Here is a 27,852-nt window from a genome sequence, read left to right on the forward strand (position 1 = left end):
CAAATTGAAAGCCAACAGAGAGTCCTACACTGAAATAAATACATAATACATAAATAAGAAAGGCTTTCAAGAGGTCTAAAGTATATTTTGATAAAAGTTTCATTACCAAACTCTGTTAAAAAATAATAGTTTCAGGTTAATTTTCATGAATATCAAAATTTTAAATGTTTTCTTCAGTGTACTCTGGCAAATTGTTGTATTAATTAAGTTAATTGTAGCGCTTTCCATGCCGATCATCCAATCGCGCATGCAACGCCCGCACAATACTTCCCAGCCGCTCTCCGTCCCCATTTAACCCCTCCTCTTAACCCCTGGCAGCCCCACCCCGGCCTCCAGCCACAAATTGGTCCCCTTTGACCATTCGGCTTGGTGTCAATTGAGTGTTCTCCGGCCACAAAGCCAGCGAGAGGCCCAAAAAGCAATCAGGAGGAAAATGCGGACGTGGAAGCTGAGCATTTCGAGTTGAGTTCTCCAAAAATGTGGGGGGGATGAGTCGAAAAATAAAGCATTTCGGACTTGTGAATTAAATCATTGTCGCGGATCTTGTTTGTTGTGAGTGCTATTTGTTGTTGCTCCGGCTTAGGCCTGGGTTTGTTGTTGTCAGTTTTATTAGCATTGATTATGGATTTAATTAAGTTTCTCGTAAATGGAAAGAAATAGTTCAAAAGTTTGTTAAAAATGTACTTTACTTTATGTTTGAAAATATTTCTTAAAAATTATACATTTCTAATAGAAACTGTCTATTAAGTAGGTCATGTTTGATGAGGAACTAAAATCCTTTAGAGACGCTGCAGGCTTTCGTTGATTTTCTCGTAGATCCAATCGATATAGTGGTTGACCCGAACATAAACACCTGGTCGGTTCTTGTAGCCGCAATGGTGACCCCACGATATGATGCCATAAAGGGTCTCCCCATCTGAAACAGAAGAGGTTAATATAGAGATACAGCATACCTCCTATATTAAATATTTACCATTATTTGCACAAACCAGAGGACCACCTGAATCACCCTCACAGGCATCCGCACTCTCGTCCATGGAACCGGCACAGAACATGCCTGAAAAGTGTAAAGAGTATATGCGGGTTATTTCCTGTTAAAGCTAGATTCACAAGTATATTTCCACTGAGATCCATTGTTAAACGGTTCAGTAATCATAATAGATTCGTTTTCACACACCTTCTGTCATGGCTGAGCCGTAGACATTCGATTGTTGGCACACATGGTCGGCCAGAATGGGCAGGTCAGCTGAGCTCAAAACTTGAGAAGGGGCTGTAAGAAATTGCATTATAATGATGATGAAGTTGTTTACTACAGCTTAGTCAACTTACTAGAAATACCAGACTTAATGGAGCCCCAGCCAGAAATCGTACACATACGACTCTCGACTAGCTTTTCGTTCTTATCCGGCAGGCAGATGGGCTGCACGTAGTCACTGAATCTCAGGGGAGTCTTGAGCACTACCAGGGCAATGTCGTTGTTCATGCGAGAACCGTCCCGGAACTTCTCATGGATGTACCAGTGCTCGATGAACGTGTCCACCTCGGAGGACTCGGCAATGTTGGCATAATGATCACCCACGCGCACAAAGTAGGCGCCCTTCTTATTTCCGTAGAGACAATGGGCAGCAGTCAGGAGGTGGCGCTTGGAGATCACCACAGCGCCGCACCAGTGACTGGAGATGTGACCTCGTCCGCGAGTCCTAATGGTGGCCTGCCAGGGATGACGGCCCCTTTGAGCTGCGTGGCCCTTCACCACGCGCTCCTCCTCATGATGGGCGTACTCATCGACCAGGTCGTCCTTGAAGATTCCACATCGTCGCGGGGTATGCAGCGCCTTGCTGGATCTCTCCCAAAGGCCGATCTGGGAGAATGAACTCAAATCCTGCTTCCCACCCTTGATGGGGTTTTGGTAGAGATTCTGGGATCGTGGCGGAGGTCCAGCAGTGCAATGCAAGGCCACATCTTCGGTGTGGTTGCAATTGTGTTCACCCCAGTTCCAGTGATTGCACTTGTCGATGGAGGTTTCGTTGCCGTAGCACATCACCTGGTCCAACCAAATGGGTCCATTGCCATTGCCAAATATGTTTTTCTCAATTTTCTAAAAGATGCGAGGGACTTAGATCATATTATGAATATATACTTCATATTCCACTCACCGCTGGGCCATAGTAGCCCATAGAGTTGCAAGCAACCTGGGCATTCTTCACATTAAAGTCATCATCGCACACACTGCCCCAAACGCCATGGTACTTGACCTCCAGGCGGCCTTCATTGGAACTGCGACCTCCCTCCAAACGGTATTGAATGGAAGACTAAAATATATAGTAATATTTAATAATAGTATTTAAAATTAAAAACTTGTCCTCCTCTATGGATACAGACCTTGCAAACAGCATCGCACTCATCAGACTTGTCGGCACAGTCCACTGTATTATCGCAAACAAAGGCGGGCGGGATGCACTCCTTGGAGGCGTGGCAGAGCCAATAGTTGTTGGGACATTTCATTGCCGGAACCTTGCAGATGACTCCGGCCACCTCGTCGACGCCACAGTTGTGAACTCCCCAGCCCTTGAAGCTGCAATCCTTGAGGCTTGTTTCGTTGCCCTGGCATTCGATCTCATCCATCAGATAGTTGAAGTCCTGGCTGCTAGGGGCGTAGAAAGAGTTTCCACGAACTTCCAGGGCACCCATCTTAAAGCCCAGTTCCCGGCAGACAACATCCGCGTCCTTAAGGCCAAACTTGTCATCGCAAACAAAGCCCCACTGGCCGTTGGCTGGAAGAAAAGTGAAATTATTAAAGCCAAAACATGAAATAAGACTGCCAGCTCACCCTTGACTTCGATCCGGCCCATATGCGGACCCTCTCCACCAGTCAGTCTAACCTCGTAGTCCTTCGGAGGACAATTAGATTCATCCTTGCCATGGGGGCAATCTTTATGGCCATTGCAGACCTGCTCCTTCCTCAGGCACTTTCTGTTTCCGCAATCGAACTCGCACTCGTCAATCACATTGGAGCGCGAACCAATCTTGGGAGTAACTTCCTCTGCATTGGGGTTCTGATACAGCTCCCAGTCGTCTTCCTGGGTGGGGGCTTCATCCTTTACAGGAAAAGGATTCGGAAGCTCTGGATGACGACGATGGAAATCGGCACTGTGCTCATGGTGATGGGGATGGTGGTGGTTGTGGGAAAAAGGATTTTGGTGGGGCTTCGAGAACGGATCGGGAAGATTTGGATGGCGCCGGTGGTAGTCACGATTGTGACCGGACGCATGCCAATTGTGTTTCATTGTGGTTGTCGTTGTTGTCGTTTTGGGGGTGGTCGGGTTCTTGTCAACCTCCGCCTTGCGGGTGCTCCGGTGATAGTTTACCGAGGAGTAGGTAGTACTGGGTTTAATGGTCTGCTCGGTGCGGGCCGTCTCCCTGACATCTGGAAAAACATAGTCATCTTCAGTGGAGTCCAGGCTCTCCTGCTCCCCGGCTTTAATAAGTTCAACGTCTTCGTCCGGATCTGTTCTGGGTGTGGTTGTGGGGCGTTTGGTCGTAGTTGTGGTTGTCGTGGTGGAAGTAGTGTCAGTTGGGGGTCTACTGATGGCAGAAGCTAAGGCTGATTCGGCCTGCTTGGCCAGCTTGTCTTCAGCATTGCCGCTGTGATTGAAGTAGGGGCGAAGCATTAGCTTCAGAGCCTCCTTCATCGCCGATTGGGAATTGGGATCTGCTCCATACACTGATGGATTTGATTTTGGAGGGGTTTGCGGACGGTTCAATTGATGATTGAACGGAGGAGATTGTCTCTCAGTGGTTGTGGTTGTGAAGTCGTCGTCGTCATAAATGACATCATCTTCGGGATTAAAAGGATCTAAAGGCGGAGAGGGGGTGGTGCTTGTTGTGGGAACTTTAGCCCAAGAAGCGTTTCTGGAATGAGCAATACCTGCATAGGAAGGACTATAGTGAGGCTGACTGGGAGATTGTGGGGCATTCTTATCCACTGCCGGATAAATGGGGTACGTGTATAATCGATTACCTAACTTGGGCAAGGGTGTGGTGGTACTGGTAGTAGTGGGTGTGGAAGGAGGCGCCCTGGGCGGCAGCAGACCACCGTAGAGATTTGATTCCTCCACAGGGTGGGAAGGATTTTTTGAATCTGTAGGACTACTAGGGTGATCTAAGGGCTTGGCAGGAGTGGGGTTTGGGTTGTAAGGCTGCCACTTAGATTGAGGCTGGGAGCCTCTAGGCGACTGATCTGGATAATATCGCGGAGGTGATCCAGGAGGAGGTGTAGGAGCCTTTCCCGAATATGGCGTTGGCTCGTCAAAAGGCGTCTGCGGTTCATCGTAGTCCCAGTCGAGAGGTTTCTGTCCGATTGAGGGAGTTTGATTGTGTGGTTCCCTAGCCCCAGGGGAATTGGGATTGTAGTCAAGGCTTAAAGGTTTCTGGCCACCGAGAGGAGCAAGTGGCGGCATCGGTTGCCAGCCGTTTCCTGGCGAGCCGTAATCGATTCTGCGACTAAAGTTCTGACGCGACGGAAGCGGAGGTTGCTCCGGTTCGTTCTTCGGAACAGGCTGAGCGTAGTATACTTTTCCGGGATCGACAGGTGCCATTGGTGCTAGTGGTGTCTTATAGGTAGGATAATTACGATTCGGCTGCAAAGAGCCCTCAACATAGAGGACGTTCTGGGACGGATCACGGCGGGAATAGGAGGTCTCCTGGCCTGACCAGCCAACTTCCTGCGGGTTCTGGTAATGTGGATTCTGCTCCAAACCAATGCCAGATGGTCGCTGCATGTTCATGTCCCTCCAGCGATCGCCCTCGCCGATAACCCTGGTTGTGGTCGTAGTACGAGTCGTGTAGCGATTTCCGAACTGATCCCGGCCAGGCGTCTCGTACGACTTGGACTGGCGATTGTCTGAAAGCAGAAAGGAACAAAACTTAAAAAGAGCACAATGTCTACCGTGTGTTAGTAACCATTAGTGGGATCTGTCCAACCGATAGCCTCTTCCCCCCGGACCAGATAGTCGGAGCGATCGTAGCTGGCCAGTTTATCGTCCAGCACGCACAACCTCCGCGAAACACTGAAAACCTGCTGGCTGGGACAGTCAAAGATCTCCGCCCGACCAGGCTCGCAGTGAAGGTATTTGCTGGGAGTCCGGGGATGGGGCAGAGTTCCAGTGATTCCTTCTGGACATGCGGGTACGGCGCTCTCAAGCTTCATCTTCTGCGTCCAGTCGTAGACGATGTAGAGCTCCTCAAGCGTATACAGGCGATCTGTTCGCTGCACCTGACCCTTGGGAAGGCAAACTCCCTGTGAAAGACTGAAATGCTCTTCCGGAGAGCAACGCTTCAGGATCATCCCAGTAGTACTGCAGCTGAGAAACTGGGAGCAGTCGAAGGGGTAAACAAAGAAACCCACGTTCGGACAGCTAACCACTGAAAGATTTGAGAGATCGGGTTTAGATATCGCGGAAGTTCCAGGCAACCCCCAACTCACTTGTCTCCTGCTCATTTTCTTTCTTCACGAACGGAATGCGATCGGTCGAGGCAACATGCTGCTCTGGCAGGCAGTATCCTTTCGAGACACTAAACACATCCAGAGCATCACACTTCCTTACCAGAGTATGACCCTCGATGCAGGTCAGATAGCTCTTGGCATCAAAGGGATTTGGAAATAGTCCGCTCACGCGTTCCGGGCACATCAAGGGTGTAGGAGGCGCTTGATAATAGAAGGGGGAGCCTGGCCCATTATTAGCATAAGATGCTCCACCGGATTGCGAAATCTGTTGGTATCCTCCAGCCGCTTGCGGAGGCTGATATCCTCCCTTAACTTGAGCTGGCGGCTGATATATTTGCCCTCCTTGAGATTGGTAGTTTCCTTGATAACCTCCAAGAGTTTGGGAGCTACTTCCTTGGTAACCTCCAGACGTTGGAGAGGTGCTTCCTTGATAGCCTCCTGTTGATTGAGAGTTGCTTCCTTGGTAGCCTCCGGATGATGGAGAGTTGCTTCCTTGGTAGCCTCCGGTTGAATGAGAGGGAACTCCTGGATAGGCCCCAGGAGTTTGAGAGCTGCTACCATAGTACGGTCCAGAATAGTGCGAATCACCGCCATAACCTCCTGAAGATGGTGAAGAACCTCCTTGGTAGCCTCCCAAATATTGAGAAGAACTTTCTTGATAGCCTTTACCAGTTTGAGGAGACCCTCCATGGTAGGCTGCAGTATGTTGGAAAGTTGGAGAATTAACTCCTCGGCTGTCCCCTGGGTATTGAGAATGTCCGCCTTGATGAGCTCCCGAAGGTCCTCCTGGGTATGAAGAAGCACCTCCTTGGTAGCTACTAGAAGTTTGAGGGCTACCTCCAGTATGGGCTCCCGAATATGGAGAGCCACCGCTTGGGTAAGCCCCTGGATATTGAGAATAGCCACCTTTGACGCCTGTAGGTAATTGAGAAGAACCTCCCGGGTAACCGCCAGACGATTGAGGGCCCGGATATTGGTAACCTCCTTGGGAACTGGGATAATTTTGTGTGGGGTATCCTCCGTTGGACTGTAAAGCTTCAGCTGGCGGCCCCGTGGGCTGATATCCTCCATGTTGATGGTCGGGCGATAAAGCTCTACCCTGGCCATATTCTTCATTCTCATCTGCTTCCTGGCTCAACTCGTGCTGCGTTCCACTCAGGTACTCCACGCGATCGTAGGATTCTGTAACCTGATCCCTGGGCACGCACTTCTGTTGGGATATGCTGAAAACCTGGCCCTGATCGCAGCTACCAGTTTGTGTTTGTCCATCCCAACAAATCAGATACTTGGTGCAATCAAACGGATGGAGATAGTAGCCCTTAGCGTTGGGAGGACAGGTTAATGTGGTGAGATCCTGCATAAAGTCAGCTGCGAAAGAAAAAGACAACCTACTACCGGCACATAGGATAATCGTGAAGGAGCTTACTCGAGAACTGAACACTGATATAGGCATGGTCCAAGTAGTCATGGGCGGAGAGGAGATGCCTGGCCACACACTGGCGCTTGGACAAACTGTACAGTTCGGAAACTGGACAGCAAACGACCTGCAGAAGTCCATTCTGGCAATTCACATAGTGGCCGGCATGGAAGGGATATGGATAGTTGCCCTGCAGATTGGCTGGACAGCCCCTGATCGCAGACTGATGGTCTTGGGTATCCTTGTACGTGTAGGTTGTAGTCGTCGTAGTTTGCAGCTCTGCCCAGAACTTGACCCGATCCCCAAGAGCCACTTGGCGCGCCGGTCTACAACCTTTTTGGCTCAAACTGAAGGCCATTTGGGAGTCACAGGGCAGAACAGACAGTTTCCCAGCGGTACACTTGACATATTTGGCAGCATCGTAGGGATACAGATGAAGGCCGTCCGTACCATCCGGGCAGGCAGAAAGGATCATGGCTGATGAATCGAATATTGTGAAATCTAGAGACTTGATTGACTCCAAGGCAGAAAACTTACTCTGTTCGATGCTAATTTGGGAGACTATGTACGTAACGTAGTCGGAGTATACCAATTGATCCTTTGGCTGACAGGTGGCCCTCGATATGCTGAATACATAGCCGGGATTACACCTTTGAACAGCCAACTTGGCTGCCTTACAATTGAGGAAACTAGTCTGATCGAAGGGATGAATGAAATACCCATCAACTCCCACAGGACAGAGAAGATCTGACGAGTGCTGCTGGGCGGCTGGGGATGGGTTATCTGGGAAAGGGTATGGAAGATGAATCTTAACCGTATCTAACAAGCAACGTATGGATAGCATGATGAACTTCAAGGCCAAGGTGAGAAAGCAGAATGATCTATAAAGCTAATCCATTCTATATCCGACTTACTGAACGTCTCATAATTGGGATTTGTTGGAGGACTTTGATGAACCGGAGGATGTGCCACTGGAGTGGGGCCTGTTGCGAAGCTCCTGCCCGTGCAATCAACTTTGTTGGCAAAATCGCAGTTCCCGATAGCCGTGCTGAAAGCAGTGCCTGGTCCACAATTTTTAATGAAGGTTTGTCCATTTGCACACTCCAAAAACTTGGTGCAATCGAATGGATGAGCATGGAGTCCACTAGCGGCTGGAGGACATTTAATGTCTCCTTCCCCATCTAGGCTCTTGCCATGTCCTCGATTTCCTTCTACAGCAACACTCTGGACAATAGTCGTCTCGAAGTAATAAGACACAAGATCATAGGGTTCTATTACTTGTTCCTTGGGCTCACATCGTTGCTGGGATATTCTGAAGACCTCTCCTTGGGGACACTCTTCGATGTATGTCTGCTGATTCGAGCACCTGACATACCGCGTGCAGTCGAAGGGATGTAAGTACAGTCCCTTACTATCAGGAGGACAAGTCACGGTCGACACATCCACCAGGAACTCAGCTGCAAATTAAACATTTTTGTTTTTCCTCGAAAAATTTGGGAATTCAGATTCTTCAGAATGCTTACTCGAAAACTGGACACTGATGTAGGAGTAATCCAAATAATCATGTGCGGAGAGAAGGTGCCGAGCTACGCACTGGCGTTTCGAAAGACTATAAAGCGTTCCAGAAGGACAACACACTACCTCCAGGACTCCATTGAGGCATTTTATGAAGTGACCCGCATGGAAGGGATACGGGTAGTTGCCCTGCAGTTTGGCCGGACACGACTTAAGAGCAAACAACTGATTTGTTATTTGATTTTGACTTTGTGCGCCTTCATTGAAATACGTGGTTTCAACCTGAATTTCTTCCCAGAACTTGACACGATCGCCTCTGCCGATTTGTAGGCGCGGGAGACAAGATTTCTGAGACAGGCTGAAGGCAGTTTGGGGGGCACAGTTGAGAATGGACAATTGTCCATCATCTGAGCATTTAAGGTACTTCCCAGCATCGTAGGGATACAGGTGCAAGCCATAGATGCTGGCAGGGCAAGTATTTAAGCTCAGGGCTATGAAAACTCAATTAGATTCACCTGTGCATCGAAAATAATCCAGTAACTTACAGTAGTCGAAGCCAATCTGTGTTATAATCAAAGTCACATAATCGCTTTGAAGTAATTGCGTCTTTAAGTGACAGTACCCTCTCGATATACTGAACACAAAGCTAGGCTGGCAGCTCTGAATGGCCAACTTGCCGTCCTTGCAATGAAGGAACTTGGTCTGATCGAAGGGGTAAGCGAACAGGCCAACTGCCCCCACAGGACACAGAAGATTGTTGGCCTGAGCTCCGGCTGAGGTCAAGGCGTTGGCTGGTGCGAAGAAAAGGATTAGATTAACAGGATCATAGGTCTATATATAATGCAGAAATAAAGCAAATAGCAGGCAAGCATGAACCGCAGGCGATAAGGATAATAAACCCAAGATGGAGAAGCACATGAACCAGGCAAGGCAAAGCAGTTGGGAAAATAAAATGAAACTTACAGGAGGTCTGGGAGGGGCCTGAAAAAACACATACCAAACTGAAGCCATCAAAGATCTGTCCCTGAGGACACGGCTCTACTTGGGGCTGAACACCGATACCGCAGCGCAGATACTTGTGGGGATCGTGGGGATGCGAACGTAAGCCACGATAGCCGGTTGGACAGCCCAGTTCCTCCGAGGCAGGAGAGTAGCCTGAGCTACATGTTAGTAAAGGTACTAGACATACTTTTCCCTCATACATACCGTTGCCATTGGCATAGGGTTGAGCTCCTCCAGATCCACAGTCCACGGAGCCCTTGTGTGCGCACAGCAAGAGTTTCGGATCGAAGGCCGTGCCCGGTCCACAGTCCTGAATAAAGGTTTGTCCGTTGGCGCAGTTCAGGAACTTGGTGCAGTCCGTGGGATGGGGTTGTAATCCATTTATACCCGCCGGACATTTTGGCTCCCCGTTTAACTGCTGAAGTCTCCCCAAACGAGTGGATTCCGTTTTTCCGGCTCCTCCTCCCGAAACAAAGCATTCGACGTTGTTTGGATGATCGCACTCGAGGATCTTTCCATTAAAAAGTGTTCCTGGAGCGCAGGTTTGGATAGTGGGACTGCCATTGTAGCAGTTGATATAGCGGTGGCAGTCATGGGGATATGCCAGCACTCCCGTATATTGAGGTGGACAGGCGGAATCGCGCTGGTAGATGGACTGGCCGTGCCCGGCTGATAACCCAACTTGCCCGGACTGCTGCCCGGCACTTTGGTAGTTGCTGTTTGATTGATAAGCTGAGGCCCCGGGTCGCTGTCAAAAGCGTAATTACGAAATATTATTGTACAACTACAAGCTGGAGCGAATAGCATATAATTAGGTATTATTGGCGGGCATTTGTCTTCCGTTTTTAATTTAAAATTTAAATTTTAGACTATTTTTAAGACACATGCATATTTTTTCAGAAGTTTTATAGCTTTCCTCTAATGCCTGATGGATACGGCATCCTTTACGAACAGGATATGAGATTTGGTAAGACAAAAAGTCCTTAAATCAATATCCAAAAATAATCTTTCTTTAAAATATTAAATTCTTTATAGGATTTCCATGCAAATAAAGTCACAAACACAAAAAATACTAACATCCACCAGCAGAACCGCCAGCCACAGGCTCAGGAGCCACTTGGCCATATTCCGTTTCCGATTTATATTATTTTTTTTTTGAGGATATATAGTATAAGCCACCGATACTGATAGTCACTTTGCTAGAATTCCTTCCGAATTACGTTCGAATTTAAGGTTTCCGTTGTTGTCCCGTCCAGGTTCCAGACTCGACTGACTCAACCATAGATCGCATTTCATTTAATTGAGCTCGGAACGAATCTCTATCTCTGCTCCCGCTGAATGATGCGCTCGGATGTCGCTGGACCAATTGAAATGGACCACTATCTGCCCCGTAATCTCAAGACCTTTCCCGCTGACTTATCGCTTTGTTTTGTTTGTATTTTCTTTGGGGGGTTTCACTAGTTTATTTATTTTGTGGAAATCGAGATGATTCTTTCCTGATGGCAGTGGTCATGATTTACAGTGGCACAGTTGTATTTAGGGGTAGTCAATATTTACATTAAGGGCATTGCTTTAAAGGGGGAAGCTTCTAAAATATATACATTTTGAGGAGATTTTTGTTTTAAATCAAAACAGTATTTTTGACTGTGAATCTGAATTTTAATATTTTTTTTTCAACAATTTTATTTTTAAGATTTTAAAAAAATCTTTTTTTAGGGGGCGCCCCCTTAAAAACTCAACATCTTACCTACATTTAGACTAGAATTATGACTGCGGTACCTAATCATTTTGATTCCGGCTTATCAGTAGCCGAATGCGCGATGAGCCCTATCCGCTGCTGAATCTTCAGCCAGAGCTGATCGTACGGTTGGTCTAGTTCCGTTTTTGTCTTGGGAATTCCCACCATGCGCCGCACATCCGGCGAGAGAAGCAATAAATTCTGTCCCAGGCCGAAGCTACTAGAGGCCACCCAATAAACACAGAGGGCCGAGGGCACAGTACAGGCCACCGGAATCATAACAATGCTCAGTCCCCGAAAGACATTGTTGGCTATGTTTTGCAAGCGTGTGGACGGTCGCGTTCTGGTCATGGACTGCACCTCGATAATGGCCAAATTGATGATTCCTAGGGTTACTGGCAGGATGTAGGAACTATCCACTACCGTAAGATTGGGTATCCACCCAAAGCCGCCAATTGTCAGTTCTGTGGCGACGATTTGAGCCTGAATGGTCATGGGATCGGGTAGCATGTAGACAAGATTACGCAAAGCCACTGATTGGAATATCCACAGGGGAACCTGACCCCACAATACTATGAGTGTCTTCATGGGGTGACAGTTGTCGCGCACGATAAGTTTCTGCCACTGTTTTTTGATCTGAAAATGAATTAAAATTAAAGATTTTGGAATAATTTCAAGGGTTAAGTAATGCAAACCGATCTCCGGTAGACTATCTGGGTTTGTTTATCGCTCCACTTGAACTTCTGTTTTGCCATCGCAGCCTCCTTCTTGAGCTCTTCCACTATGGCCGGCATCTCTAGGGCTATTTTCTCGATCCTGGCTGTGATCTTGTGCTGGTAAATGGTCAGTGGGAGAGTGACTACACTCCGGAACAGGAAAGTGGATAAGATAATAGAAGCCCACCAAGGCAGTCCGCTGTAGTCGTGTATCGTTATAAGGGTATCTTGCATGACTCCCACGGGCTGACTATTTGACAAAGTCTGCCAGAAGCCCCCCAATCCACCGGCATTTCCGAATTGGGCGGCCGCCGCCGACGCAGCTTCTGTTGATGATAGGCGATGGTGGAGCGATGTATTCGGGCATTTTGAACCTGTGTATGTGAACTTGTACGCTGCAATGGGGCTAGGCCTTCTTAGGGTCCGTAAAAACAGCAAAGTTGCCATTAAAAGCAATTTATGTAAACATGTAAACAACTAAAATGAGATTTTTTAACGGAACAGCTGAGTTTACAGCGTACTTACAGTGCTGTTATTGAAAACAGTACAGCTGCTTGGACGATTAATTATAACGATATTATTCCAGACCTTTAAAAACACCGAAGATTGGGTTAATGTATTGTAACACTAGAAAATTACAAAACATAAATTTCAAATTTAAAGATCATTTAGAAGGCTCTTAATAGAAAAAAATATTAATATTTGAAATTTTTAATGTGACCAAATTCAAGCACTCCGGTGGTTTGCGTTTCCACTTTCCACCAGTGGTGGCGCCACTCTGTTTGTACTCATACTGTCAAACCATAAACAAAAAAGTTGCCTCCAAAGAACATCCCGCTCTGACCAGAATCTACAATAAGGATAATTATAAAACAAGAAAAATGCGATCCAGATCAATGGCAGGCTCTGCCGGCTCACAGGCGGCGTCGCACATTGGCAGCAAAGTTCCAACGCGCTCATCGGCCGCACACAGCCGTGTTTCTGGCGCCGGTGCATCAATCAAGGAAGGAAGCGTGCGGCAGCGAACCGCTCCGCCAAAAAACGACTACGAGAAGTACTATGAGAATGTTTTTCTTGGAGATGACAGTGATCCAGAGGTAAGAAATAGCCTGAAGAAACCCCTGGGCATTTAAACCATTTCTTTATTACAGAGTCAGGGAACGTCAAATTCTCAGCAGTCGGAGCCATCAAGGAAGCGGTCGTTGCACGCGATGCTAAGAGAGGAGCCTCAACGGCCGAAAGTGGGTCGCCCTCGTAAGATTCCCATCCTCCTAGAACCCTACCCAGAACAGCCAAAGGACGCGGTCATCCGGCAGATCAACGGAGATCCATTGCCAGTCAAACGCCAGTTTGTCCACCAAGCTACTACCTACGCGCGATGTCGGACGGATAAATTAGGACAACAGCTTTATACAAAGACAGAAAGGCACGTTTGGAAGAAGGAGGCCATTCAAATGTTCCTCCAGCTGTGGGCGCACTATATAAAGGATCTCCGTGGTCCGACGAAGAACTGCGTTGTCTACAGAGAAATGGAGAAGCAGATGAGCGAGTTTGGACCAAGCCACTTTGAAATTAAAACTAAGATGGACAATATGTCCCGAAAATATCGGTAAGTCTTAAGAGATATGAGACTATATGTTTATTAAATATCTACGTTTTTATTTTTAGGCTGGAAGCAGAGAAAGTGAGGGAAACTGGGCAGCCATCAACTTGGGAATATTTCCATAGAATACAGTCTCTTCTAATTGGTACTAAATCCGTAGACGTATTTGAGGAAATCATGTTCGAAAACAAAGGTAATTGAGCATAATGAGGTGATATTAAACCAGTGGTCGGCACCCCAATACATTGATATGATTTTACCGCATTAGTGTTAGTAACGTATAACAGAAAGTAGGCTTTGAGCATGACGTTTCACACATTTATACTGTGTGTGTGTGGCAGAGCTCGGGCAGAGAAATTTCCTATGCCCCCGAGATAGGGCCGTGCCGACCTCTGTATTAAACGGATGAATACATTTTCTACAATTTCGCTTGCAGTGCCAACCAATTTATCCCCAGAACTAGAATCAGATGATGATTTAGATTCTATAAAAGAAGAAGTAGATGTAGATCACTCCGTTAATGAGGCCCACAATTTCAAAGATGCGCATGAAAGCAGCTTAGAAAGAAGTATAAAAAATTCACCAGTTGCCTCCCCCGAATTCGAAGAACCCGCTGATGAAGACGAGGAGGAGGAAGAGGAACCAGAGCAGGATGAGGAGCACGAGCAGGAACAGGACATGACGGTCGATCTAGAGGATCAGTATGAAGAAGATCTTCCAGAGGATCAGTCAGAAAAGCACGTTTCGCGATCCCAAGCAATGAAATATCGCTCGGACCGACTGTTACAAATAGAAGAGGAGAAATTGTCAATAGAACGAGAAAAGCTGCAAGTTATGAAGGACGCACTTAAAGAACTAACTTCATTTCACAAAGATTTAATAGTTTTATTCAGACAAAAAAGAACGTAAACTTTTTTTAATTAAAATAGCTTGTTTTTATATTAAATTGAAATTTTTATTCTTGACTTATAATATTTATTATGGTATAATTTATAAAGAAACAGCAATTTTAGGAGATATTTCCACAGCAAAAAATATATATTATTCCCATGATCGTCTAGCTTGCTTATGCAAAAAAAAAACGCTTCTGTTGCTCGTCTGCTACTCCGTTCCGGTGCCACCACTATACTAGTCCTCGTCCTCGTCGTCTTCGTCATCGTCATTGTTCGCGGCCGTCGACAACGAACTCTTGTGATTGAACTCCTTTTCGGGATCGAATTGCATGCCCTCCTGATCGACGCCATCCTCCTCGTCGTCGTCGCCGGCCACCTGGGCGTTCTCGGCCTCGGCCCGCTCCAGCCGCCTGGCCAGATCGGCCTCGTCGATGGCGGTGACCAGCTTAGGTGCCATTATCACCTTGAATTCGCCCTCGTACCTCACGATCTCGGCCCGTATGTGTTCGATGGCCACCTCGAGGGCTTTCAAGCCGTCTGTCTTCTTGGTCGTGGACGTGGTCATAACATAGAGTGGCGGTGCTATCAGATTGATCCGGATGGGTAGCTCCTCGGTGCTCAACTCCAGGCCCTTGGTGAGGGATGCCTTGACGGCGTCAATGCCCTCATAACCATAGCAGGAGCACTCGATGTCAGCCCGGATTTTGACCGTTGGCGAGACCAGCTTGCGCTTGATGTTGCTCAGCAGCACCTCCTTGGTTTCGGCGTCCAGATTGCATTCATCGAAGACCGAGGGATCCGTCACGGACTGCTTGAAGATGTCGTAAGCCACCGTTTTGCTGTTGTACTTCTTTTCAAAGTACCAGGCAGTTTTCTGGTATAGCTCTTCCAGCTTTTCGTTTCCATCGTAGCCGAGGATTTCGGCCACATGCCGGAGCAAAGAATTGATGGCTTTCGCCTTGGCGAACCGCTCGGTACACTTTTCCACATCCTCGGGGGAGACACGACGCTTGGACAGATCAATGTAGCCCTTCTCCTTGTCCACACGGATGACGACGACGGGTTCGGTTTTGCCTACTCGGATCAGCTTGTTTATGGAACGGATGCGACGTCGTGACAGCTCAGAGAGCAGGATCATGCCCTCGATGTTGTTGTACTCCAGCAGATGGACGTAAGCGCCCATTTCCGCAATGGAAAGTACGTTTACCATAACGACATCCTCGATCTCGGGATATCGCTCGAAGTAAAAGCGCGACGTTAGTGCCATGGTGGAATATTTACACACAGTAATTCAAAAAGCACTCGGTGATCCTGGAAGAAACGTGTACAATTTCTGTTAAGAAGCGTAAGAAGAAGAGCGGTGCCGCCGGGCAGTGTTGTAAAAATAAATTTTTGTAATAATATTAATTTTTTTCTAACATATATTTAAAAATAAAAACCTTTGTTATTTAACAATTTAAAATAAATATTCCCAGCCACTAATTAAGTACAGGGTATTCCAATAGGACAACATTTAAGCGGAATAACCAACAGCTGATACAAAATTAGGGTGACCAGAGGGTTCTTGGTGAAAATTCTAGTAGTACCGATTCTCGCAGGGAATTTTGCACCTCCAGCGGCTGGAGTATAAGTGATTCAATATTAACGCCAAGATGAAGAACCTCAAGGAGTCAAGCCGCGAAGTGGCTCTTAAAGTTTTCCAAGGAGAATATAAACTATTGGACAGGCAGCAACGCAGCACCGTTTGGAAGGTGTTTCAAGCAATTGTTCGCGACGATGGAACAATGCTGAAGAACTGCTATTTTTGTACCGGATGCAAGCGCGTCATGCGGGGATACAGCTCTTCCAATTTTCGTACCCACATGTGTCATGTCAAATACATTGCGCGTATGCGGAAGGAGTCCAAAGACCACACTGAAACGATCAGTCCCGAGAAGGAGGAAAATCTCAAAATGCCGATCCGCTTTAAAAGAAGGACTTCTGGTCAGTTTAGATGGTCAACAAAGTCAACCAGCCTATTGTTACAGCTGTGGTCCGAAAATATTAAGGAATTACTGAAGGGAGGCCGATCCTTAGATATTCTTAAAAATATGGCGGATCATATGAGCCATTTGGGGGTGACTTCTATGGATATTAAAGACAAAATTGATGATACTATCGAAAAATATCGGTAAATACCACACATCTCAAAAGGACTTTAATTTTCAATTTTATTAAAATATTATACATTTTTAGGGAAGAAGAAAATAAAGAGAAACTGACGGGTAAACCGTCAAAGTGGATCATTTACAAACGTGTACGGAAACTTCTCTCAGGAGTGGAAAACAAGGCTAAACATTTCGATAATAAAACTTTCTTGAATCGGAACCTTAACTATGAAACTCCTCTTGAAATTAAATCGGAACAGGTCGAAGAAGTTGTTAATAATGCAGGAGATCAAGAGGACGAGCTGGCAAGGCTTAAGGACAACATTATAAAGGACATAGAAGCATCGTTGGAAAATTACGAAGAAGAGCTCGACAGTCAAACGTCTACAGAAAATCCTACAAAAAGAGCTCACTTTCATAGAGAAGCTAGACTTTTGGAAATTGAAGAGAAAAGGCTTGTCCTGGAAGGTGAAAAACTGGTAATAGAAAAGGAGAAGCTTGAGGTTTTAAAGACCCTCGTGAAAGAGATTTCTTTATTTCGTAACGAACTAAGCAAAGCATTTATACCAAAGTAACGGCAATCGTTCTACATTTTTACAGTGCCATTTATAATTAAGAGTAAGTTGTTAGATTTTAAATAACGCGTGTTGACTCGATATTTTCTAATCATAGGTTTAATGCAATAAAAACCAAATTTTACCAATTTTGTTGTTTAAATTTTAAATTTTGTGATTAGTGTGGCCACATCCAATTTTGACTAATTGGGCGAAATGACCATCGAGTTTTTTAATAATTGGCCACACTTATTTAAATTTGTTGTTTTCTAAAATTGAACGAAATGTTTTTTATAAACGTCTCCGGGGAGGAGGAAAAGTGTACCGAGGCCCAGCTGGACATCTTGCTGAAGATCAACACCGGCGAATATCGACTGGTTAAGAAAAACAAACGCAGCTCCGTTTGGAATGTTTACCGAGAGATTGCTCGCGCGGATGGATCCAAGCTCAAGTGGCGCTACTTCTGTCTTGGCTGTAAGCGGGTTATGCAGTCCACTGGAGGCACAACCTCCAACCTGAGAATCCACAAATGCCACGTCCGGTATCTGAAACAGAACGGCAATGCGTTGTCTACTGGTCAACGGAAATTTAGTTCCCGGAGACGGGAATTGGGCGTTCAGCGTGAGGACTTCTGTCAGATCCAATCAGACACCATATCGGAGTGCGAGGACCTGATCGAGGATGCAGAAGAGACAGGCCTGGAGGAAGATAACATTGCTGAGGAAGATGTAAGCAGACTACTAAAATTTATAAAATTTTTAAATAAAGTTATCTCTTTCCAGTTGCAACTAGAAATAAATCAAGAAACATCCTCCAAGTCTCGTCCCCTGCTGAAGCTATTCTCAGAGGACTCCTGTTCTGATAAACAGGAGCTGGATGAGGATCACATCAATGAGACTGGGTCTGAAGAGCAGCGAACCATTGAATTGGATCACAATCAGATGCAACACCCAGCTACAGACTTCAAGCCAGAGACTCCCCCATCCAGAAGCAACCATGACTTCGACACCAGTGCCATTGCCGAAGCCGAGTCGTACGCCAAAGCCTGGACTCACGCCTTCCTGCGTTTAAACGACGAGCAAAAGTTCTACGCCAAACGATCCATAGATGAACTCCTTGTGCTGGGACGCTTGCAAAAGCTTAGCATTTCAACAGTCACTTCCCTATCCACAAACTTCTGATGAGTTTTAGGTGGTTGTAGGTTTAAAGTTAATATAACTAGATATAATTTGTACACCATTTGTAATCCCCAGTAAAGTTTTGAATACCAAAATATTTTTCAATTTTTTTATTTTTTCCAATACGTTTTTAAAGTTTTTTTTTTTTACTTTTCTTTTTTGCCATCATGCGTTTGTTGTATATTTTTTTTTGCTTGCTTTTACACTTTTTTTTTTGTTTGTTTAGTTTATTTGCTGTGAATTAGATATTGTATTCTCAACATGCCAGTGTTTCTGCTTTACTTTTTGGTTACATTTAGTTGGGCCTTTTGCTGGTCGTATGATTCTTTGATATTCAGGATTACGAAAGTGTATTAAAGTGAACAAAAAATTCATTTTAAATTTTAAGGTTTTATGTTGATCTTTAATACGAGAAACTTAGAATAAAGGTTCGCTTAACGCACAACATAACAACGTTTGAGAGGGGATTTCAAAAATAAATAAAATTTTAAATAATCATTAGGTTAGTTAAGTTGTTTAAAGGGTAGAGAGGGGGAGATTGTTACTAACAATCCAAATATGCTGGGCGAATTTGAATTTATTGTTGTTGATGTTGTGGTTCATATAATACAAATCGACATTCATAAAATTATTGATGGCCGGGCATGGTTGAAGTTGGTTTTGAATTTTAAAGAAATCTTCGTGTATGTATTGATGTATTAGTTTTACTTTTCGTTTTGCTGTAGTTTGCCCTACGAAACAAAACAAATAGCAAATAAACAAAAAAAACGCAGAGGCCCAGCTAGCAAAATGTTGCATTTTCTGATGTTGATTCAATTCGCACGGGTTTCTGATGTTGCATCTGTTGCTGATGGTTTTGCTATCGTTACTCCACTTCTTCTTGCTGATCTTGGTTTCGATGCAGATGGAGAATAAGCGACCCCCATTAAGCAGTGCTCTCAGTAGTCGTATTTTGCACCTCTTGAGCTCCGTTCTGGGAATTGTGTGTGTGGGATTGGGATATAATTAACAAACCAAATAGTAAATAAACATAAAAAGAAATCATATGATAAAGGTAGAAAATGATTTGAATGCATTTTTTGTTGTTGTTTGGTTTTACATTAAATGTGTGTGTGTCACTGAGTTAGCCAATTAGTTACAAGTAGCTAAAATAAAAGAATGTTAGTCCCAAAGCCTCTTAAGTTAGGTGTTAAGATTATAATATTCTTCTCCTTTGCAGTATTGTTCATTCGGCATTTCAGCTGTTGTATTTTTAAGGGTTTTTGTTGTGGAGGTGCGAGTGGTTGTTGTTGTTGTTAGTGGTTAATCGTGAATGCATCTGTTGAACGCATTTTGGGTTAGTTTTTGTTTTTATTGGCCGCCACCAAGATGCTCCTATCGTAGACGTTGTTATTATTGATGCAGATAATGCTTTCGCTCTGAATAGTGCATGTTTTTTTTTTTTCTTGTTAAACTAATCAGATGTTATCGTAGTTTTGCTTTGGCGAAGATGTAGTTTCTTTTGTAGTTTCTGGTGTGATTAATTCATTACCTGCTGTGGCTGCTGTTCCAAACCACCAGGGCCATTTGGTTTCCGATTCTGGCGACGCGGACGAATTTGTTGAGGCCGAGCCTGTCCCTGACCTTTAAATGTAACAAAAAAAATAAAATGGTTTAATATCTGGCTCGGAAAAGAGAAGCCCAAGCTTCCCAAAGAAATAAGTAGACTACTAACTGTCATCGCCGTGGCGTGGTGGCGGTGGTCCGTTGTTATAGTTGCGTCGGAAGAAGCGCCTCTGGGGTCCCCCAGGCGGGCCGCCACCACGGCGTGGACCCTGTCCCTCACCTCGCTGCAGACCATCAACGTTCTGAATGTGAACACCGGGATCAGCGCTGCTGCCATCACCGCCGCCCAGACCGCGACGAGGCTGGCGCGGATAATAGTTGTTGTAGCGACGGGGACCGCCAGGTGGTCCGCCGGGTACACGGGGACCTCCGCGAGGACCGCCTGGTGGTCCGCCGGGTGGGCCACGACGGAAGTTTTGGCGGGGCTGACGTGGTCCGGACTGCAGCTGCTGCGGCGGCTGTCCGTCTACGGACGGCGGCTGCTGCTGCTGCTGTCCCGGCGACGCCAGTTCCTCGCCCTCTTCGCCCTGGCCATCCTTTCGACGGTTCTTCTTCATCCAGGGGCGGAAGTTGCGGCGCTTGTCTGCCGCAAACTGGCTACCCCGGACAGGTTCGCCAGATGGACCAGTCACGTTGGCAGCCTCGTTGCCCTTCTCACCGATGACCACATCAAACTCCACAACCTCTCCATCGCCCACCGAGCGAACAGCCTTTTTCGGGTTGTTGCGCGCAATAGCGCTCTGGTGCACGAAGACATCCTCTTTGGTGTCGTTCCGGTTGATGAAGCCATAGCCGCTCTTGACATTGAACCACTTGACGGTGCCGGTAACTTTGGTGGCTGCAAAGGAATTTATTTTAAAGAATAAATAAATTATGTTTTAAATCTTTAAGTACATAACAATTAAGCTTAAACTTAGTTCTTAGCATGTAAATGGAGAAGAGGGGCTATAGGTCTCGCACCTTCGAAATCGGCTTAAAGCCAAGCACATGTTACCGGGAACATCGTGAGTAGAGGTGTGTACAAATAAATTTACCAAAACAATGAACACACACAACCACACTGGCTGCCGCTATCCCGCTTACACCTACGCTGCGCGCGCAGTCGGCGGCGGACCAAAAAATTGGGTTGCTCTGCGTCTGTACGGTGCGTGTGCCGAGGCGTGGGGAGGGGTGAGGATGAGTGGGGGGGGACAAAAAAAAAATAACACCAAGGGGGTGGGTGGACAGACCGGCAAAGGCAGAATTTTCATTTCGTTAGCCGGCGAACGCGACAGTATATGTATTTATATGTATGCGCAATGCCTCACAAAATGGCCGACGCGCGTATATTTTAAGACCTAAACACACACACGCACGCCAGCTACGTTTCGTTCGTTTTTTTTTTTCGTTCCTTTCATTGCTTTCATTGCTATTTTGGTAGCACAAGCTGCAGCCATGTGTTCGCGTATGAATGAAATGGAGTAAGATTTGTCGAGGGGATTGGGATTAACTGCTCACCGATGATTTCCTTTGGCGGCGGAGCGGGCTTGCCCTGCTGTCCCTGCAGCTGCTGGCCCTGATCGTCCTGCGGCTCCTGATCCTGATCCTGCGGCGGCTGCTGCTGCTGTTCAGCGGGAAGGGATTGCTGCTGCGTCTCGGCAGCCAGCGGCTTGTTCTCGGTGTCGGCCATCGCGAAGCGGGTAGCGAGCGACTCCTGGGTTGCTGTTGGCGGCGGTTGTTGTTGTTGTTGCTGGTGGTGCGAGTGCCGCAACTGTTCTATTTTCACTGCTTCTCGTGGTCGGTCCGCGGCTGCTGCTTAACTGCTGCTGCTGGTGTTATGCGGTCGGGCGTTGTTGGGGTCGCAGTTGGTGGCACTCTTCAACTACCACTACCACTTTCGATGTTGTTTTTGAGTGTGATCTTAAAACACTCGCCACTCGCAGGGTTTTCTTTGCCTTAGCGATTCTATTTTGTTCGCAAGCTCCGGAAGTAAAACATGACAGCCAGGACCAGGGCTGCTCAGCGTCGCCTATCGATAGATGCCGCACATCGATAACTTCATCAAGTGGCCCAATCTACCATCACTAAGGCTGGAGACTTTTTCAAATGGCTGTTACAAAAATTCAAATGGAAAAAAACTTAAATAGTCTTATGGGAAGATATAATCTTATTTACGTTTTCTCCGATTGCCCTTTATTGGAAAAGGAAATTGTGACTATTTTATTTTAATTCAAATACATAAGCAAAAGTTTAAAATGTAGAAAAAATTTATCCTTTTAGTTTGAATTATTTTAAAACAGCTGCGTTTTATGTTCTGTATTTCTGATTTGCTCTACCTTCCCAATAAACTAAAAGTAAGCTTTATATTTAGAGTTTATTTTGCCAATGTTTGTTTTACTTTCGCCCTGAATTATTGCCCTGACTAAGTTAATGAACTTCTCACGCAACTTTAATTTTGGTTATGGGGTCTCTTGGGAGAACGACCCCGGGTGCTATGACCACCTTAAGCCGATTCACCTGGTCAGTTTCCTCTTCCAGGATGAAGCCGTCGGTTGTTTTTGTACTCTTCCTTATCTTAGGTGCCATTTCTGCTGAAGTGGACTTGCTCCTGGCCAGGATTGCCTGTCGAATGGCCGTAAATCAAAATCTCCAGGTCACTTATGTCTATCGCTGTGCTAGCTGTGCGGAATCCTTAGATCCAGAGCACTCGGCTATGGAGCTGGAAGTACAGCGTTGTGTGGGAAGTCGCCTTCCAGTAGTATCGCGAAACATTGAGGCCTTCGAGCTGGAGCCACTGCGTCAAACAGATAGCGTGAGCATCTTCCATATACCGATAGCCGAGAAGGGTGATTCCCTGGTACGACGCATCCTAAGTATGTTGAATCCCCATCAACCGCGGAAACACATGCACAAGTACATCTTTCTATGGTCCGATGCCAGCCAGGATCAGCTTCTTGAACTATTTCGTGGCTGCTGGGCCAAACAGATCCCCTACGCTCTGTGCATCACCCACCGGAATAGTGGGATCTTTGATTTCGATCCTTTTTTTGATGGGGGTCTAAAAGTGGTGCAAAGTGGCGAGAACTTCCGTGAAAAAATGAGTAACCTAAGGGGCTATCAACTCCGCTTCTCCATGTTTCCTGATCCTCTAATGGCGATACCACGGGATCCGGTGGAGAGTAAGGGCTACAAAGCCACGGATGGAGTGGCTGCACGGGTAGCTGTCCGTATGCTAAACGCCTCTGTTACATATGTCCAGCCGGCGGATAACGAATCTTACGGACGCTGCCTGTCGGATGGAAATTTCACAGGCGTGGTACGAGACCTGGTGGCAGGACGCACTCACTTTGGACCTAACTCCCGCTTCGTTCTGGACTGCATCTGGCCACATGTCGAAGTATTGTATCCGCACACCCGTCGTGTCTTGTACTTGGTTGTCCCGGCGTCCGGAATTCAGCCAGAGTATCTAATTTTCGTGCGGGTCTTTAGGCGTTCGGTCTGGCACCTACTACTGGTCACGCTCCTGGCAGTGGTCGTCATCTTTTGGCTTATGCAGCATTTCCAGAAGCGAGTTCCTCGGCATGGAGGAATCACCCACTTCCAGGCCAAGTGGTACGAGATCATAGAGATGTTTGGCCGAACTCATGTGGGTGAGCCAGTCTTGCGGGCGTCCTCGTTCAGTTCGATGCGGACCTTTCTCATGGGCTGGATCCTCTTCAGCTACGTCCTGACCACCATCTACTTTGCCAAGCTGGAGAGTGGCTTTGTACGTCCCTACTATGAGCCCCAACTTGACCAGCTGGACGGCCTCTCCCAAATGGATGTACACGTCTATGCGGTGACCACTATGTACGATGCAGTTAGAGCCTCGCTCTCGGATTACCATTACGGCCTGCTCTCTAACCGGAGCCGCCAATTGCCCTTGGGACTGACCACCTCCTACTACCAATTGTTAGTGGTCCGGCGAGATAGACGTGCAGCCTTTATCATGCGCGACTTCCACGCCCGTGACTTCCTGGCCCGTAACTACAACTCCGAGACGGAACGTCCCAGCTACCACATCGTCAAGGAGTACCTTCGATCCATGCTCTGCACCTACATCCTACCGCGGGGTTCGCCCTTTTTACATCGGCTTCAAACTCTTTTCACCGGATTCCACGAACACGGATTCTTCGAGCACTGGCGCCAAATGGACATGTTAAACCGGGAAGGCACTTCCCCCAATGGCGAGGAGTTCTATGAAGACTTGGGCGACCAGACGGACACCGACGCGTCAGCCACCGATGCAACTATAAGGCGCAAGAAACGGGTTGTCCTCACCCTTGACATCCTCCAAGGAGCCTTCTATCTCTGGTCAGTGGGCATTGGTTTAAGCTGCCTGGGATTTGTCCTGGAGCAAGGTCATTACTTTTGGAGGAAACGGCACGAACATGTCCATTAAAATATGCCCTATTAAATTGATGCATTTTTAAATATATACTTTTAATAATCAATTTATTAGAAATTAGCTTAGCAACTAAATACTTTATAATGATGTGTATATGTTCTGATTATTTCTTCAAAGCCACTTAATCTCTTAATTTATAAATATATGTAAGTCAGGTAATTATCGCAGAAAACAACACCTGACAGTATTGATGAAATCATTGCAGTTTATACAATAAATAAAATGAAAATAATATTTGAATACTCTATTACTCTCTCTCTACCAAAGTTGCAAAGTTTTAAGATTTAAAATTACAAATCCTAGATATTTAATGGGCCAATCCAAAATTATTTATTTGGAAGCTGAAAATTAATCATCATAATTTAGGTTGGACTATGTCTTTCGATGGATCATTGCTCTTTGTTGTCTCGACATGTTGTCGCAGCATTATGGTTTAATGTTTTGCAATTCAAAATATTTTTAGCACAGGTTGATAATGATGCGCCTGTTCCCTTGGCGACCCATCCAAGATCAAAACAAAGAGGACTGCAAGCTTATCAGGCTGTGAACCCAATGACCCATGCCAATCAATCGCCAGGTGAATCGATTCGATTGACAATGTAAATCCAAACACTATACTTGGAGTGAAGAAAGGGGCCTGCCACTTACCGGCTGAGGAAACCTTATCATACTCTGCCTGGAAACTGCTGAATTGCAAGGTGCTGGTTTTTCAGTATACGCTTACATAATGAGTTGAGTCTATAGAATTGATAGATAGGGGTTATACACTGGAAAATGGAAAAATTAAAGAAAATTTAATGAAGATTAAGTTACCAAATGTACAAAGCTTTCATTTTACAGGCAGAAATTCTAACTAAAAGAAGGCAGCCTCCTTTTTCTTAATCAAAGATTTTAATTCTTAATCACTTGTTTTGAAAACTAATGGAAAAAACCATTATTTTATTAAAACTTCCATTACGAATTAAATTCTTTGTCTTGGAAAATATTTTCCCATGTGCACCATTTTACCAAATGGGGGCCTTATCACCTGCAGCTCCGGCTGCTGCAGTCGGCCCATCATCGTTCAGCTGAGTCAGTGACCAGAGGTTGAGCAGATCCGGCGGAGTGTCAAGGCTACGGATGATGGGACGTTGCCCGGACTGCAGCCCGCAATCTGCAATCTGCAATCGGCGAACTGCGCCCTAACACCTCGATCCGGTATAAATACGGGCCGGCAACGGTGCAGCAGTATGATTCGGCGAGATGAAGTCGTTCACGGCGATCGCAGTTGTTACGGTGGCTCTGCTCCTCGGCAGCCATGCCAAGCACCTCGAGTCCAAGGTGGCTGACAAGGACTTCCTGGCCAAACAGAAGTTCGTCTTCGATATGGGCCAGCACGTCTACCAGGACGATGTTTTTGTGATGGCTTATGGCGGTAGCTATGCGGAGTACAAGCCATGGGAGCATGTGAGTGACTTCAACCATCCGGAGATGCTGGAGCACTTCTTTGAGCTGTGGCAGCACCATCCCTTCGGCGACGACCAGGTGTGGTCGGTGATGTATGAACGCCACGAGGAGTATGTTGTGGGTCTGGTGCGTCTCTTCTACTTTGCCAAGAACTGGGAGACCTTCCAGCATGTGGTCTACTGGGCTCGTCAGCACGTCAACAAGCAGATGTTCATCTACGCCTTCACCATCGCCACCATCTTCCGCGACGACATGGAGGGAGTTGTCCTGCCCGCTCACTACGAGATCCACCCATGGAGCTTCTACGACAGCCAGGCCCTCGAATGGGCCGAGCACTACAAGATGCACGGCTTCCACCACGTCAAGCAGATGGACAACATCTACAATGTGGTGATCCGGGCCAACTACTCGAATGCCCACGGCTCCTTGAACTACGACCACGATCTGGCCTACTATCTGGAGGATATCGGCTTCAATTCCTTCTACTACTACTTCAACCTGGACTACCCCTTCTGGACCAAGGGCGGCGAGGAGCATGTCCTGAACAAGGATCGTCGTGGTGAGCTGTACCTGTACGTCCACTGGCAGCTGTTGGCCCGTTGGTACATGGAGCGTCTGTCCCACGATCTCGGTGAGGTTCCCGCCTTCAACATGTACCTCCCAGCTGAGTCTGGTTACGCCAGTAACCTGCGCAGCTACAACGGAGTGCCCCAGTGGCCCCGCGACAACCACCACAGCTTCTACCACGGCCACAACTTCGAGTACATTGAGTTCGTCGAGATGTACACCCAGCGCGTCATGGAGTGGATCCACAAGAACGAGAAGTTCGACATGGAGGTGGTCAACCAGTTGGGCAACATCATCCAGGGTAACGCCGACAGTGTCGACAAACACTTCTACGGCAGCTTGGACAAGCTCTACCGGTTCATCGTCAACGAGGGACACCACTACGGCAACCACGATGAGAGCTTCCCCGGCCTGTTGATGCACTACGAAACCTCCCTGCGCGACCCCATCTTCTACGAGATCTACAAAAAGCTGGTCGACCACTACTGGCATCTGATGGAGACCTTCCCCGAGTACAAGAAGACTGACTACGCCTTCGAGGGCGTCCAAATCGACGCCGTCCACATGCCCGAAAGCCTGACCACCTACTTCGAGTACTTCGACTCTGACATCAGCAATGCTGTCAACGTTGAGCCAGTGGTGGAGAGCTCCACCGATCCCCTCTACAAGTTTGGACGCAATTCCCACTACAAGGGCAGCAGCTACGTGATCAAGGCCCGCCAGCACCGCCTTAACCACAAGCCATTCGAGTTCACCATGGACGTGACCTCCGACAAGGCTCAGGATGCCGTTGTGAAGGTCTTCATTGGACCCAAGTTCGATGAGCACGGACACCCCATTCCGCTGGAGCACAACTACCAGAACTTCTTCGAGCTGGAGCACTTCAAGGTGCACCTGGAGGCCGGAGTTAACCACATCAAGCGTGCCAGCGGCGATTTCAGCTTCTGGGTGAACGATCGCACCACCTACCTGGAGCTCTACCAGAAACTGATGGACGCCACCAACAGCGACTACAAATTCAAGCTGGACCAGTCCGAGGCCCACTGTGGAGTCCCCAACCGCATGATGCTTCCCCGCGGCAAGAAGGGCGGCCAGGCCTTCCAGTTCTTCTACATGGTCTACCCCTACCATCAGCCAGCTGTGGCTCAATTCACCGGCTACGATCCAGTGGTCAGCTGCGGCATCGGCCACGGCTCCCGCTACGTGGACAACCTGCCATTCGGCTTCCCCTTCAACCGACCGGTGAAGCACGACTACTACTTCGACGTGCACAACTTCAAGTTCGTGGACGTGAAGATCTTCCACCGCGACGAGCACACCAATGTGGTCTAAGTCCAGACCCCTTTACGAAAACTCCTCCAACAAACGAACGAACGGAATCGGATCCATTAATGTTTTCTTTTTGTCTACACCCAGTTCCCCCATAGCTGCCATAATTTAATTTAGTTTACCATTTAATTTGTGAGTCTTCCTTGTGCCTTTAACTAATAAACGAATCCGAATACCACCATACTTCAAGTCATACGATTCTTTCTTAGT

At 46.9% G+C, this 27,852-nt stretch overlaps 9 protein-coding genes across 15 annotated transcripts; 5 read left to right on the forward strand and 4 right to left on the reverse strand.

Moving 5' to 3' along the window:
* Positions 1-668: 668 nt before the first annotated feature.
* teq (Tequila) lies at positions 669-10,723 on the reverse strand. Of its 5 annotated transcripts, none has more exons than XM_070279591.1 (18): positions 10,518-10,723; positions 9,645-10,188; positions 9,436-9,593; positions 8,984-9,269; positions 8,447-8,929; positions 7,838-8,380; positions 7,461-7,706; positions 6,933-7,400; positions 5,486-6,874; positions 4,963-5,424; positions 4,634-4,903; positions 2,831-3,427; positions 2,383-2,774; positions 2,157-2,312; positions 1,330-2,098; positions 1,178-1,270; positions 974-1,057; positions 669-916 (listed from the first exon to the last, which is right to left on the reverse strand). In XM_070279591.1, exons 1-18 carry the CDS (start codon positions 10,563-10,565, stop codon positions 780-782), a joined length of 7,125 nt encoding a protein of 2,374 aa, XP_070135692.1. In that variant the 5' UTR covers positions 10,566-10,723; the 3' UTR covers positions 669-779. The 5 variants fall into 5 exon arrangements, with proteins under 5 accessions (XP_070135692.1, XP_070135693.1, XP_070135691.1 ...); XM_070279592.1 differs by having other exon boundaries at positions 8,984-9,229; positions 9,402-9,593; XM_070279590.1 differs by having other exon boundaries at positions 2,831-4,903.
* A 392-nt stretch (positions 10,724-11,115) lies between these two features.
* LOC108120409 (cytochrome c oxidase assembly protein COX18, mitochondrial) lies at positions 11,116-12,402 on the reverse strand. Its single transcript, XM_017234069.3, has 2 exons — positions 11,874-12,402; positions 11,116-11,814 (listed from the first exon to the last, which is right to left on the reverse strand). Exons 1-2 carry the CDS (start codon positions 12,339-12,341, stop codon positions 11,224-11,226), a joined length of 1,059 nt encoding a protein of 352 aa, XP_017089558.1. The 5' UTR covers positions 12,342-12,402; the 3' UTR covers positions 11,116-11,223.
* A 250-nt stretch (positions 12,403-12,652) lies between these two features.
* On the forward strand, positions 12,653-14,621 carry vers (versatile). The gene is made up of 4 exons (XM_017234076.3): positions 12,653-12,991; positions 13,046-13,503; positions 13,563-13,690; positions 13,934-14,621. Exons 1-4 carry the CDS (start codon positions 12,776-12,778, stop codon positions 14,404-14,406), a joined length of 1,275 nt encoding a protein of 424 aa, XP_017089565.2. The 5' UTR covers positions 12,653-12,775; the 3' UTR covers positions 14,407-14,621.
* A 4-nt stretch (positions 14,622-14,625) lies between these two features.
* LOC108120417 (eukaryotic translation initiation factor 2 subunit 1) lies at positions 14,626-15,937 on the reverse strand. The gene is made up of 2 exons (XM_017234080.3): positions 15,830-15,937; positions 14,626-15,701 (listed from the first exon to the last, which is right to left on the reverse strand). The coding sequence occupies exon 2, from the start codon at positions 15,655-15,657 to the stop codon at positions 14,626-14,628; it is 1,032 nt and encodes a 343-aa protein (XP_017089569.2). The 5' UTR covers positions 15,658-15,701; positions 15,830-15,937.
* Positions 15,938-15,972: 35 nt separating this feature from the next.
* Positions 15,973-17,240, forward strand: ssp (sunspot). 2 transcript variants are annotated; one of them, XM_043214181.2, is made up of 3 exons: positions 15,973-16,560; positions 16,626-17,155; positions 17,210-17,240. In XM_043214181.2, the coding sequence occupies exons 1-2, from the start codon at positions 16,043-16,045 to the stop codon at positions 17,110-17,112; spliced, it is 1,005 nt and encodes a 334-aa protein (XP_043070116.1). In that variant the 5' UTR covers positions 15,973-16,042; the 3' UTR covers positions 17,113-17,155; positions 17,210-17,240. The 2 variants fall into 2 exon arrangements, with proteins under 2 accessions (XP_043070116.1, XP_017089570.2); XM_017234081.3 differs by having other exon boundaries at positions 16,626-17,240.
* Positions 17,241-17,320: 80 nt separating this feature from the next.
* On the forward strand, positions 17,321-18,366 carry LOC108120419 (uncharacterized). Its single transcript, XM_017234082.3, has 2 exons — positions 17,321-17,819; positions 17,874-18,366. Exons 1-2 carry the CDS (start codon positions 17,376-17,378, stop codon positions 18,270-18,272), a joined length of 843 nt encoding a protein of 280 aa, XP_017089571.2. The 5' UTR covers positions 17,321-17,375; the 3' UTR covers positions 18,273-18,366.
* On the reverse strand, positions 18,365-21,857 carry yps (ypsilon schachtel). Of its 2 annotated transcripts, none has more exons than XM_017234078.3 (4): positions 21,372-21,857; positions 20,095-20,712; positions 19,801-19,892; positions 18,365-19,242 (listed from the first exon to the last, which is right to left on the reverse strand). In XM_017234078.3, exons 1-4 carry the CDS (start codon positions 21,541-21,543, stop codon positions 19,195-19,197), a joined length of 930 nt encoding a protein of 309 aa, XP_017089567.1. In that variant the 5' UTR covers positions 21,544-21,857; the 3' UTR covers positions 18,365-19,194. The 2 variants fall into 2 exon arrangements, with proteins under 2 accessions (XP_017089567.1, XP_017089566.1); XM_017234077.3 differs by having other exon boundaries at positions 19,984-20,712; positions 21,372-21,854.
* A 535-nt stretch (positions 21,858-22,392) lies between these two features.
* On the forward strand, positions 22,393-24,294 carry Ir68b (Ionotropic receptor 68b). The gene has a single exon (XM_017233956.2). It carries the CDS (start codon positions 22,393-22,395, stop codon positions 24,292-24,294), a length of 1,902 nt encoding a protein of 633 aa, XP_017089445.2.
* Positions 24,295-25,514: 1,220 nt separating this feature from the next.
* Positions 25,515-27,825, forward strand: Lsp2 (Larval serum protein 2). The gene has a single exon (XM_017233959.3). The coding sequence runs from the start codon at positions 25,543-25,545 to the stop codon at positions 27,643-27,645; it is 2,103 nt and encodes a 700-aa protein (XP_017089448.1). The 5' UTR covers positions 25,515-25,542; the 3' UTR covers positions 27,646-27,825.
* The last annotated feature ends 27 nt before the right edge of the window (positions 27,826-27,852 follow it).

The sequence above is a fragment of the Drosophila bipectinata genome, chromosome 3L (genome assembly GCF_030179905.1).
Source record: "Drosophila bipectinata strain 14024-0381.07 chromosome 3L, DbipHiC1v2, whole genome shotgun sequence".
NCBI classification, from domain to species: Eukaryota; Metazoa; Arthropoda; class Insecta; order Diptera; family Drosophilidae; genus Drosophila; species Drosophila bipectinata.

Coding starts and splice junctions, on each gene's coding strand:
- LOC108120417 (XM_017234080.3), bottom strand. CDS start 15,657: ATGGCACTAACGTCGCGCTTTTACTTCGAGCGATATCCCGAGATCGAG.
- Lsp2 (XM_017233959.3), top strand. CDS start 25,543: ATGAAGTCGTTCACGGCGATCGCAGTTGTTACGGTGGCTCTGCTCCTC.
- vers (XM_017234076.3), top strand. CDS start 12,776: ATGCGATCCAGATCAATGGCAGGCTCTGCCGGCTCACAGGCGGCGTCG. Junction 13,504..13,562: donor AATATGTCCCGAAAATATCG/GTAAGTCTTAAG, acceptor TTTTATTTTTAG/GCTGGAAGCAGAGAAAGTGA. Junction 13,691..13,933: donor AATCATGTTCGAAAACAAAG/GTAATTGAGCAT, acceptor TTTCGCTTGCAG/TGCCAACCAATTTATCCCCA.
- yps (XM_017234077.3), bottom strand. CDS start 21,543: ATGGCCGACACCGAGAACAAGCCGCTGGCTGCCGAGACGCAGCAGCAA. Junction 20,713..21,371: donor GCCGCCAAAGGAAATCATCG/GTGAGCAGTTAA, acceptor ATTCCTTTGCAG/CCACCAAAGTTACCGGCACC. Junction 19,893..19,983: donor ACCACGCCACGGCGATGACA/GTTAGTAGTCTA, acceptor TTACATTTAAAG/GTCAGGGACAGGCTCGGCCT.
- LOC108120419 (XM_017234082.3), top strand. CDS start 17,376: ATGTTTTTTATAAACGTCTCCGGGGAGGAGGAAAAGTGTACCGAGGCC. Junction 17,820..17,873: donor ATAACATTGCTGAGGAAGAT/GTAAGCAGACTA, acceptor ATCTCTTTCCAG/TTGCAACTAGAAATAAATCA.
- ssp (XM_017234081.3), top strand. CDS start 16,043: ATGAAGAACCTCAAGGAGTCAAGCCGCGAAGTGGCTCTTAAAGTTTTC. Junction 16,561..16,625: donor GATACTATCGAAAAATATCG/GTAAATACCACA, acceptor ATACATTTTTAG/GGAAGAAGAAAATAAAGAGA.
- Ir68b (XM_017233956.2), top strand. CDS start 22,393: ATGAAGCCGTCGGTTGTTTTTGTACTCTTCCTTATCTTAGGTGCCATT.
- LOC108120409 (XM_017234069.3), bottom strand. CDS start 12,341: ATGGCAACTTTGCTGTTTTTACGGACCCTAAGAAGGCCTAGCCCCATT. Junction 11,815..11,873: donor AGATAGTCTACCGGAGATCG/GTTTGCATTACT, acceptor ATTCATTTTCAG/ATCAAAAAACAGTGGCAGAA.
- teq (XM_070279590.1), bottom strand. CDS start 10,565: ATGGCCAAGTGGCTCCTGAGCCTGTGGCTGGCGGTTCTGCTGGTGGAT. Junction 5,425..5,485: donor AGAAAATGAGCAGGAGACAA/GTGAGTTGGGGG, acceptor CAAATCTTTCAG/TGGTTAGCTGTCCGAACGTG. Junction 2,313..2,382: donor AGTGCGATGCTGTTTGCAAG/GTCTGTATCCAT, acceptor TATATATTTTAG/TCTTCCATTCAATACCGTTT.